General features: G+C 44.9%; 1 protein-coding gene across 1 annotated transcript in view; it reads right to left on the reverse strand.

Annotated features, from left to right (window-relative positions):
* Nucleotides 1-1,464: 1,464 nt before the first annotated feature.
* Nucleotides 1,465-11,549, reverse strand: part of CUNH1orf131 (chromosome unknown C1orf131 homolog) — a 21,835-nt gene continuing 11,750 nt past the window's right edge. The window contains exons 4-8 of the mRNA XM_008049625.2: nt 5,524-5,580; nt 4,334-4,429; nt 4,105-4,191; nt 3,377-3,429; nt 1,465-2,331 (exon numbers count right to left, since the gene is read on the reverse strand). Of these exons, the coding sequence (XP_008047816.2) occupies nt 2,193-2,331; nt 3,377-3,429; nt 4,105-4,191; nt 4,334-4,429; nt 5,524-5,580 (432 nt within the window). The 3' untranslated portion in view covers nt 1,465-2,192. The remainder of the gene's footprint in view (nt 2,332-3,376; nt 3,430-4,104; nt 4,192-4,333; nt 4,430-5,523; nt 5,581-11,549) is intronic.

Here is an 11,549-nt window from a genome sequence, read left to right on the forward strand (position 1 = left end):
GACCAACTCCTGCCTTCAATGACAAGCAACATGGAGACCCGCAGTTGCTGTCCTGGTAAGTCCAGGAGGGTGTATCCACCTTCGGGAACTGCTGGGTTCCTGCCCTCAAAGCCCCCCTGAAATCTTTCTCCATCCTCTGCTTAGCCTTCTCCTGGGTTGACTTCACTATTAGGTGGGCTTTCTCCATAGGGTGACCTCCTTCTCCCCAGAGCCTCAGGTTTTCGTCCCTCCATGTTGAAGACCTCCACGGAAAGAGCAAAAGTCCAGGACAGACCCTCATTGGTCCGATTGGGTCATGTGCTCACACCTGACCCAGTCAGGGCGGAGGCTGTGTGGTGGAACCAGTTTAGGGACACATCCTCACCACTGAAGTGACAGTTGGGACCCCCTCCTCCAAACTGCATGGAGGCGTCAACCTGAAATAATGAGATTCAGAAAACATGATAAAGTATAGAGTTTATTGTGGCACAAAGCTTGATAAGGACCACCCAGAAGACTCCGACTCCAAACGCGTGCAGTCAGCATTCCACAGTGGAGAAGGTAAGGCTTTTCTTATGTAGCCAGAGACAGAAATTATAGTAGAATGACGACATTTTCCTTGTGTGATCAGTGCCTATGCCTCAGCGATTTGATTGGCTACAGATGGCTACATTCTGGGGGTCTTATCTCTGACGTCACTTGGTCTTCCTGATTACAGGGAAAAAAGTAGAAGTTGGGCCGGGCTCGGTGGCTCAGCCTGCAATCCTAGCACTTTGGGAGGCCGAGGTGAGTGGATTGCCTGAGCCCGGGTTCGAGACCTGCCCGGGCAACTTGGCGAGACCTCATCTCCACTATAAATCAAAAATAGCCGGGCGTGGTAGCGCACGCCTGTAGTTCCAGCTACTTGGAAGGCTGAGGGGAAGGATCGCTGGAGCTCAGCAGGTCAAGGCTGCGGTGGCCGAGAGCAGCCATTGCACTCCAGTCTGGGTGACAGAGCAAGACGCCAACTCAAAAAAAAAAGAAAAAGGAAAAAAAAAAAACTAAGTGAAAATAAAAACAAGCTTAGTAATTTATACTTGGAATGCACATACTTTTCCGAAATGGACTCCCTTGGGCTCCGGTTCAGTTTCTGACCAAGTGCTGTTGCCTGAACCATGGTGGCTCATAGGAGGTGGGGCTCCTCCATCTCCAGACTATCTGTTGAAGAAGACAAGAGCTTAAACTAGCCCAGTGCCCATTCTAATGGTCATTTCTAGCTCCTGAGATTTTTTTCTAGTGCTTGCTGCATGTTTGAGATAATCTACATTGTTTTTCTTTAGTTAATATTAGAAAGTGCCAAAATATATATCCTAACAAGTACTGCTTTTCAAAATAAACCTGGAAAACAAAATATCCATTCCTATTTTGCTAGCACTATTCAAAACATTGTGTGAGTTCCTCATTTGCCAATGCCTTCAGAGTCAACAAAGCAACATAACAAAGCCAGCCATTTATACTCTTCTGGTTTATTTACCAAAACTGTATTATTTACTAGGCTTGGATCTAAATTTTTTTGGCAATTAAAAGAAATGCCAAAATTGTTACCATCACTGGAGACTTTTTAATGTGTCACAAGCTTTACATTACTGTTGCTTTAGGCAAGTGGACTACCATTAAAAATATACGTACAGCTGCGTGAGGTAACAATTTTGAGGGAGACAACATCCACTTAAATATAGGCACTAAGACAGTCAAAATTATCTGTCGTGTTACTTAACAGTCACAGTCATACAGACTAAAAAGTTGCCTTTCATTTATGTAACTTCTTATAAAGGTAAAAGAGGCTAAAATTTGCTTTTCCACAAAACAACTGCTATATTACCAGCCTCTTGGTTCTCTCGTGATACCAAAGCACTAGATCATTAAAAATACCGCAAGGCAATTTAATGGAAATTATCAGCACTTGCAAGACAAGAAGACTGCAAAGAGCACTGTTACACTCAAGCACACCAAACCCGGGGAGTGTGAAGCGGCAGGGCACGTGCGGGGCACCCACACTCTCCTCGCACTTGACCCTACGTGTCTAGCGGCACAGGACAGACCCTTCCGCGACTGGAAATGCTGTTTCCGTGTGACGTGTTTGTCCAGACGGAGAGGCAGCCTATGAGACGTGGAGTCATCACCTCGCCGCCTGCAGGGGGCCTTCCCGCTCCGCTTCTGTCTGATCCAGCACTTCATTCAGCCACTCTGGAAGAATTTATTTTCTTGAGATCGGCTGGGCTCAGAATCAACGCCCCATTTTTGAATTTTCCAGCCTGTCCACTCCGTCCACTGAACAAAATACTGGGAGCCGACTTCTTCTTTTTGGATGTCCTATATTTAAAGTGAAAGGAAGGTACTATAAATAGCTAAGCTTACAAACAAGCGTCGCAGCACCACCAACCCGGCCAGCACAGCCTGGCCTGCAAACTCTGGCCCCCTCCCACGCAGAGCCGCCACCCCACCGCAACACTACTGGCCTCCCTGGTGTCCCCGAGACACGCCACCTGCCTTCCTGCATCAGGGCCCTTGCACTGCATGGCATGTTCTGGTACCAAGGCTTTCCAGGCTGTCCCCTCCCCTTTGCTCAATTCTCAACTTAGATGTCACCTCCTTAGAGTGCCTTCCCAGCTCACCATCCCCCACCCTGATTTTCTTTGACAATGCTCTATTTCAACCTCTCCAAGTACCTGCCAGGACTTGACATCACCCTACTTACTGTTTGTGCATTCTGGGGTGTTTTTCCTCACTACAATGTAAGCTCCTCAAGGACAGGGATACAACTGTATACCAACACCTAAGGCACCTGTGTGCCTAGCACACAGTGGGCATTCAATAGACACACATCTGTGGCTAGAACAACCACTTTACAGCATATGCAAGCAAACTAGGAGTCTAAGAAAAAAGGCCAAGACACAAAGAGTCACTTTTGAAACAGTAACTCAAAGAGAGAAAAAAAGGCACTTGAACAAAGCCAAGAAACAAGCATAAAGCAACACAATCCATGTCCATTATCCAAGATCATGGTGCTCTGCCTTGTGGTACGTCAAAAAACAGGCAATACAGACCTGGGCTATACTGGCATAGCCACATTCTTGTAGAAAAACAGAGGTCTTTTGCTAAAAATGTAAATTGCAGCTTTTCCACTAGTCACTCACTTGAGGTGTCTGATCTTTGGAAAGGGGAGAGTTCGGAATGAATTCCTCATTCAGTTCTATAAAAGTTGTTTAATCTTGGACAATTTACTAAATCCTATTTTCCCCTCATAGGGTTTGATTAGGATAAACGAGAGACAGTGAAGCACTTGAAACACCACAGACATTCAAAGAATCATTTTCAGAGCTATTGTTCAACCCTCCTTCCTGATGGAATCACTCACCTGTCTCCCTGCCCTTTCCTCTTCTTTTTCTTGAAAAGATCTGTTTCTTGGGCCTGATTTCAGAATTTAAGATAATTTGTCAGTAACAGATAGCAGAGATTCAAAATAAGGCAAGAGGTGTGTGAGCAAAAACCACTGAGATACCATTTATTTATTTATTAAGTGAGAAAGCAGGATTTTTTGAGGACAGAAAAGTTCCCACAGTGCAAGGGGACCGGACCCAAGGGCGTTGCCCGCCATTTATTTTTGATATTTCTTGCAAGTGGACATATTAAGCATAACAGTCCCAATGTTTCACCCTAAAACTCTTTTAAGAATGTAAAAAGTTATTCACAGTAAGACTGATAGTTTTACACTGAAAAGTCAAACTTCCATCTTGGATGGAAGGTAGGGAATGTAATATCTATTCCCTAGTGGCTTTTCACAGGTGCCCATGTTCTTAAAAAAAGTAAAATAAAAATTTTTTTTTTAATTATAGGAAAAAGATCAAAGTAGCCTGCATTACCAGAACAGGAGTCTGCTGCACCAAAGCAACTTTTCATGTCAACATGGCATAGACTACTTGGCTGGTATCACCAGCTGCAGCCGAACCACAGGAGTGCAGAGCACACAATCCTGTCGCACTGGTGCCTCAGCTGCTTCCCAAGCAGCAACCTCCGCCATGCCCTGTGGCAAACCGCATCCACCTTTCTATTTCGTTTAATAAAGACACAGATGACTGCACTTACCATTCTTTTTTCCTCTTCCTTGGCTGCCTTTTTTTCTTTGATCTGCTCCTGCAAAACCTTATAGTTCACATAACTATTTTTGGGAGGCTGAAATGAAAGAAGGAAATGCGCCATCATTTTTTATTCTGCCAAAGCGTACCAGTGTCCTTTGCTCTGGTCTGCCTTCTGCGCTCCCTGCCCTTGCTTGGTCTGCCTCGACCTGCAGGCGAAAGGCGGCCGCAGCCCCTACCTTAGCACCCAGCATGACGGCACGTTCCCGTTCCAGGACTCTTTCCTTTCCTTTTCCATAACCCGTGATCCCAAACCGATGCACTTCCAGACGAGCCTGTGGACACAAAACAGAATCAGACCCCGGGGCACTCCAACAGCACCAAAGAAAGTAACATAGCCCTGGAACAGTTCACTCTAGGCACGCCATGTTGTGAGAACAGCACGCGGGACAGAAGCCCTGTGTGTGGCTGAAGGAGATCCTCAGGCTCTCCTGTCACGGCAACATGCTTCATGATGCCTTTCTCCCATGTTTAACTCAGAAGCTGAAGCAAAGAATTACCTCCACACAAACTAGTGACAGAGCCAGGAACCAACGCAGAAATCTGCCTCTTTAGGATGCTTTCAAAAACAAGCCATCACCCAAGCGCGATAATTCCAGCTGGAAAACCCCTCTCGAAGCAGCCCTACACAACTTAGAAACCATCCACCACAGCAGCTTCAAACACAGAGACTCGGTTTTAGAAAGAAGAGAATAAGCCACTGACACTCTCGGCAGCTGGATTACTTCCTCCAGTCTTTCCTCTTATGCATTTTTAAAACCTTGCTACAACCACAGAACACATATATCCCTGCTTTTCCTATTTACACCGTATCATTGGTGTTGTAGTCACAAAACCATCATTTATTAGATGAGTGTAAAATATTCAGTCAAGCTGGGCTCAGTGGCTCAGCCTGTAATCCCGCGCCTTTGGGAGGCTGAGGTGAGTGGATTGCCTGAGCCCGCGGGTTCGAGACCCGCCTGGGCAGCGAGACCTCATCTCTACAATAAATCAAAAAATCAGCCGGGCGTGGTAGCGCAGGCCTGTAATTCCAGCTACTTGGAAGGCTGAGGCAGAAGGATCGCCGGAGCCCAGCAGGTCGAGGCTGCGGTGGCCGGGAGCGGCCACTGCACTCCAGTCTGGGCGACAGAGTGAGACTCCAACTCAAAAAAAAAAAAAACAACAATATTCAATCAAGTGAATATAGTGTGATTTGCTTAACAATTTTCCCAGCCGTAGGACGTGTAAAGTATTCATTTTTGGTACTATAAATAAAGATGTTAACTTTTATAAATAAACTACATAAATGTATAAGCTTAATATAACTATAACAAATTAATAAATATTATAAAGTTAATTATAAATAATTTAACAGTCTCAAAGTACATACCTTTTCTAGGTTAAATTCTTGTATCTCCATATCTTTCTCCAAAACACTAGTTTTAGTCTGCAGAGAAAAAAATCCTTATTAAGATCATCTGTTACTACATCATTATATCTATTGCCAGCAGAGTAGGTACATTTTAAGAAAGCCTTGAAACTGACCTGCTCACAGCCGGTAGACTGTATACTAGTAAAAACAAAATAATAATAACAAGTGCTGGCAAGGATGTGGAAAACTGGAACCCTTGTGTGTTACTGGTAGGAACGTAAAATGGTGAAGCCGCTGTGGAAAACAATATGGCAGTCCTCAAAAAAATAAAAATAGAGTTATCATATGATCCAGCAATTCTTCTTCTGGGTATACACACAAAAGATCTGATGGCAGGGTACAACTATGTTCACAGCAACGTTGTTCACAATAAGCTAAAACATGGAAGCAAACCACATGTCCATCAATGAATAGATTAAATAAATTGGATGGATTAAATAAAATATGGTGGATATATACACAATGAAATATTACTCGACCTGAAAAAGGAAAGAAATCTCAACTTGTGCTACAACATAACATGGATGAACCTTAGGACATTATGCTAAATGAAATAACCCAGTCACAACTACTGAATGATTCCCCTTATATAAGCTTCCTAGAGGAGTCAAATTCATAGAGACAGAAGGTAGAACGGTTGCCAGGGCCTGAGAAAAGGGGACAGGAAAGTTAGTGTTGACTGGATACAGACTTTCAGCTGGGGAAGATCAGGATGCTCTGGAGATGGATGGTGGTGACAGTTGCACAACATTAGCAATGTCTTCACACCACTGAACTGCATACTTGAAAATGGCTAAGATGGTCAATTTTATGTTATGTGCATTTTACCACAATAGAAAACATTAGCGGGGGGAGAAGCCTTGAAACTGACCCAGATGGCTAGATACCAAACAATAACATCAACATCTTGTTCAAAATCCTAACTAACAGTTAATGGAAGAAAAATGGAGACAATATTTTTTAAGATCTCAAAGCTTAAGCAAGGAATGATGAGAAACTAAGAAAAAAAGAAAAGACAGTAAGAGAGCAATGTTTGTATCTCATGTAAAAAATACAGAAAATTGTGTTTGGTGGGAGATTTAGAAAAGAATAACTGTTTATGCAGATTTCAGAGGGAAAACTGCTATATTTAAATAATTACTTTTCTCTTTTGTTCCCTTCCATTCATCCATTAGAAAAATAGCCTACAAAACTATCTTGAGTTGATAGATTTTTTCAGAAACTCCAGATTTCTAGCAATGGTGGAGATTTGGTTTATAATTCCTAACAGAAAATAATAATGCTGCAAATGCCTTCAAAGCATGACTTTTATACCAACAATATCCCCTGGCTGTGGTTACTAGCCCACAGTACAGACCAGAAGCTTGAGATTCTAAGGAAACTGTATTGTGAAAGACACCCCACATTTGGCCAACAAGAGCAGTCACCACTCAGCCCCAGCCCCTGCATCTGCCCCAACAGGAAGCATGCAGCCCCTTTTAGAAAAGGCACCGGCTCCCTTGGAGGATGATGGAGGAGGGGCCCGCTGGCCCTGAGCTGCAAAGGTCTGCTTGCCATGGCAGTCTGTCCGTATGAGGAGGGCCAGAGCACCCTGCCCCACACCGCCAAGAGGCACCCATCACAGCGCCGTCCGTTATGTGACTACACAGTCCACAATGGAATCACAGTGGGATCAGTTCGCTTCCTCCTTCTCCAAACAGGCCCTGTGCTTTGGCCTATCCTGGTTCCTCCCACGACTGCGTTTTAGGTGTGTGCTCAGTCAGTCATTGAATGTCTTCACAGATGAGGCTTCTGGCTCCTGTGATTTGACTCCACAAATGAGGATCTCTGCACTTCACAGGGGCTATTATGATGAGCCAGGATAAGGAACAGTGAGCGAGCAGCACAGGGTCTAACAGGAGGGCCTAAGCAATGCTGCTGCTCCGAGCCGATCTCCTGACTGCCATCAGCAGCGTGGCGGGCCTCGCTGCAGCACCGTGTGCCTGCTGCCACACTGCACACTAAACGACGCTCTATGGGCTGGGGGTACTGGTAACAGAGGACTGGACAGCAGAGAACTGTCAGAGTCCAGGTTCACGGCCTCGCTCTGTGCTCTTATCGCAATCGACGCACTTGCCGTCTTGCTTCATCAAGCTTCCGGTCTTCTGCTGTACTTCCGACCTCCAGTCCCCTAGCTCCCGCCTGGCCGACGGCCTCAAACACCTTCACGAAGACCATGGGCCTGTGCGGAGGGAGCCATCTGGGCATTTCCATTTCATCTACCCCAAAGGTCTTACTTCCTGTCCCATAACTGGAAAAAATCCTCCATCTACTTTGAAATTATGATACCTCTTCCACTGGCATGCAAATCGAATCTACTGAGTATGATAAACAGTGATATACTTCTAGGGAAAAAAGACTAAATCGTAACGATTTTAGGATCATATCTAAGCCCTCAAAACAAACAAAAAACCCCTGTATGCTGTTTTCTAAAATCTCATGAGATATTTATCTCCTTTTCTAAACATTTAAATAATTCTCTTCCCTCCCACCCACTCCACTGAAGTAACAGCTAACTCAACTCTCTGGAGCCGAACTATTCTTTCAGGTACTTCGGCACTTAAGATTTATAGCAATACCGAAAATGTCCCAGATGTTCTTGGCTGATGTGTTTCCAGGAGACTAACATGACAATGGAGTCATTTAAAGAGAACTTAAGCACTGTAATAAAATTCTTGGCCAACAGTGTGACAGCTACTATGAGGCTGAAACCCTGGGCCCTGGGGAGAAACTGGCCCAGGAAGACAGGGTCAGTGATTGGCCTCTTGCAGTCCCTGCTGTCACCATCAGCAGCCCTTCCAAGTACCGAGTCATCAGGCTGTGAGACAGCAGGGCTGAGGGATTAACTAGACCAAGGACTGGGCCTTGTTTGGCAATTCTGGCCCAGACACAGACACCTTGGTGTCCCCACTCCTATGTTAATATTTCACAAGAAACATAGTTGTGTGGCTGCTGATGTGTTTCTGAGAAAGGGTCTGCAGTCTAAATCTGTGGCAGAGAGGGGGCTGGTATCAGTTAAAAGTATTCCATTTAAAAATCAACCAACAGCCGGGCTCGGTGGCTCAGCCTGTAATCCCGCGCCTTTGGGAGGCTGAGGTGAGTGGATTGCCTGAGCCCGCAGGTTCGAGACCTGCCTGGGCAGCGAGACCTCATCGCTACAATAAATCAAAAAATCAGCCGGGCGTGGTAGCACGCGCCTGTAATTCCGGCTACTTGGAAGGCTGAGGCGGAAGGATCGCCAGAGCCCAGCAGGTCGAGGCTGCGGTGGCCGGGAGCAGCCACTGCACTCCAGTCTGGGCAACCGAGTGAGACTCCAACTCAAAAAAAAAGAAAAAAAAAAATCAATCGACAAACTCTGAAAACCCGCCAGACCAGTTTTGTTTGGGCAAAATCAAATAGCTAAGGACTAACGGCTTTCATGGACATGCAAAAAGGTAACTAATTCACAGACTTATCCAAAACCCCTCTTTTGAAGTAGATGATTTACAACCATACTCACCCTGCATTTCCTGGAGACCATTGGCTCTTTGAAAGATCTTATTTTGCTGAATACAACCTTGTAAATCCCAAAGAAAATGTGTAATCCCTCAACATGACCCCCCTCCCTTACCCAAACAAAGATAAAAGACCCCTCTTCTCCTGTTCTGGAGGGCTCGACCTGGAAGTGTTAGCCCGTCGAGCCCGCCGGCATAATAACATTGCCACTTCCTATAATAGTCTCAGTGTCACGGCCTTTCTGTCTTCCCGCTACATTATTCTGGTGAGCTGGCCGGGAAAGGAGAGTTCAGAGATGGAGTATTCTACTTCCGCTGTCATCGGGGTACGGCCTCCAGGGCAACGGGAAGGTTGATCTCGCCTGGCACGCAATGGACCTTTTGATCCGTAGGAGGGAGGCCCCTCCCGACACACTGAGGCTGGGACCACGAAAGCACGACAGGGACCCAAGAGGTGAGGAACTGGCACGAGGATGACCCCCGGACGGAAAGGACAGAAAGACCACCCGACAGAAAGGGTAGGAATAAAGGCCTTTGCAGAGACCTGCCAACGGATGGCAGAAGGGGAGCTTGATCACCTCCCAGAGTCCGCTAGTCATCTCCAGCCTGAAGGAAAGGGCTGAAAGGCAGGGGAAGGCAACACTGTCTGAAGATGAAATCGTAGACTCCTAGGATTAGGGGGGAGGGTTGAAGAATGTGCTGGGTGATTGTGTGTGAATGAGACGGACGGCGGGAGCGCTCTGCATAAAGTTAGTCTGTGTTGGGGGTGTACCAACCTGCCAACTGCTAAGAGGTATCTGGGATAACTTCACGAGGAGTATGGCTGGAAGGGAACGAAGTAGATGTTTCCTATGCCCCTCATTCTCTTGTCTGTGTGTGTCTGTCGTTTTGAACCTGCTATAAGCTGGTTGGGTTATTGTGTTTTGTTTGGTGGGACATGTTGTCTTTTAAAAACTTGATTGGCACATGTTTCTTTATGTCATTTTATGTTTCCCTCCCTTTATTTGTGTGGTGTTTCTCCCAACCCATTGGCACTGTTAAAATTCCTGACTTTTGTTGTTAAGGTTGTGGGAAAATTGCCTGCTGCATATGTGAAGTGCTACCGGTTATCTTGAATTCTTTCCCGGGACCACACCCCCTCCCTTTCTTAGCCTGTGCTCTCCTTCATAAATTCTGAAGGAGTTGTCATTCTAATCCACCTGTAAAGAAACATAGAAATGTCTCTTATATGCTACTTAGCCTTTTGCTAACTCAGTGCAAATTAATACTAGCCTTGGAGAGAATAATTTTGTAATCTTTCTCTGGCAAATAAGGGACTGAATAAACTGTTCTTGTTTTCAAATGCTAAAAGCCAGGTTAGTTGAAAGTAAGTCTGTTTCTAAAGGTTTAGGCCTTGTCTAAGATCGTAACCAACTGCTTGTCCCTGTAAAATTGTTGGGAAATCTCTTAAAGTCATGTAACGTATGCTAAGTCCCTACTTTAAATTGTAACGCTAGATAACACTAATGCTTGCTTTTTTGGCTATGCCTGACTAGCACACCCCTTACAAGACTGGTAAAGCTTTAAATGGTGACTACTTTGCAGGACTTAATAAGGCATGGGAACTGGCCATTCCCACCTGATTAAGTCACCTTGTAAGCTGGGTACTTCACCTAAGGGACAGGTCAAGTACTGGGCACACTCTGTGGAGCATAGAGTGAGACCTAACCACTCTCATTGAATTGTTCACATCTTACAACTAAGGCTACTGTTCAGTAATTCATGAGGATTTTTGACAATTTTGCCTGTTCATAATTAGGAGTAAGTAGAAACAGATCCTTTTACATCTACGTGGTCTATTCACTCTAAAAAGGTTTTGTACCAGGCCATTTTGTAGGCATCATTGGAAAGTCATAGAACAAAAAAAAAAAAAGCGGGCTTCAAGGAGGGCTGAGAACACTCAGCTTGGAAGAAGCCCTCAGAGTCCCAGGGATACCTGGCATTGCTGTTTATGGCTTTATTTAGTTATTTGTTTGTTTTACAATTCTCCTTTGAGGAATAAGTTGTAAACGTTCAAAACAAATTCTGGGTTTTCAAGAAACATGATAAGAAAATGTGTAATAATCTGTACCCGCAGGCACCCCAATGGGACAGATTTTAAATAATTAAAGCAAATTAAAATTACATGGTTTAAAAAATAATAATAATAAATGCATTACTAAAATCAAATTTGAACTCACTACAAGTTAGCAGATAATAAAATTTGGAAAGGAACAAAACTGGCAATTAAATTCACTTTTAAAGACCTAAAAAGACCTAAAAAGAATGTTCAAAAGTTCTGTATGCAGAGGCACTTAAAAAATTCATTTCAAGCCGGGCTTGGTGGCTCAGCCTGTAATCCCGCGCCTTTGGGAGGCTGAGGTGAGTGGATTGCCTGAGCCCGCGGGTTCGAGACCCGCCTGGGCAGCGGAA

Source organism: Carlito syrichta, unplaced genomic scaffold (assembly GCF_000164805.1).
Source record: "Carlito syrichta isolate Samal-C Ts95f unplaced genomic scaffold, Tarsius_syrichta-2.0.1 Scaffold135850, whole genome shotgun sequence".
Taxonomy (NCBI): domain Eukaryota; kingdom Metazoa; phylum Chordata; class Mammalia; order Primates; family Tarsiidae; genus Carlito; species Carlito syrichta.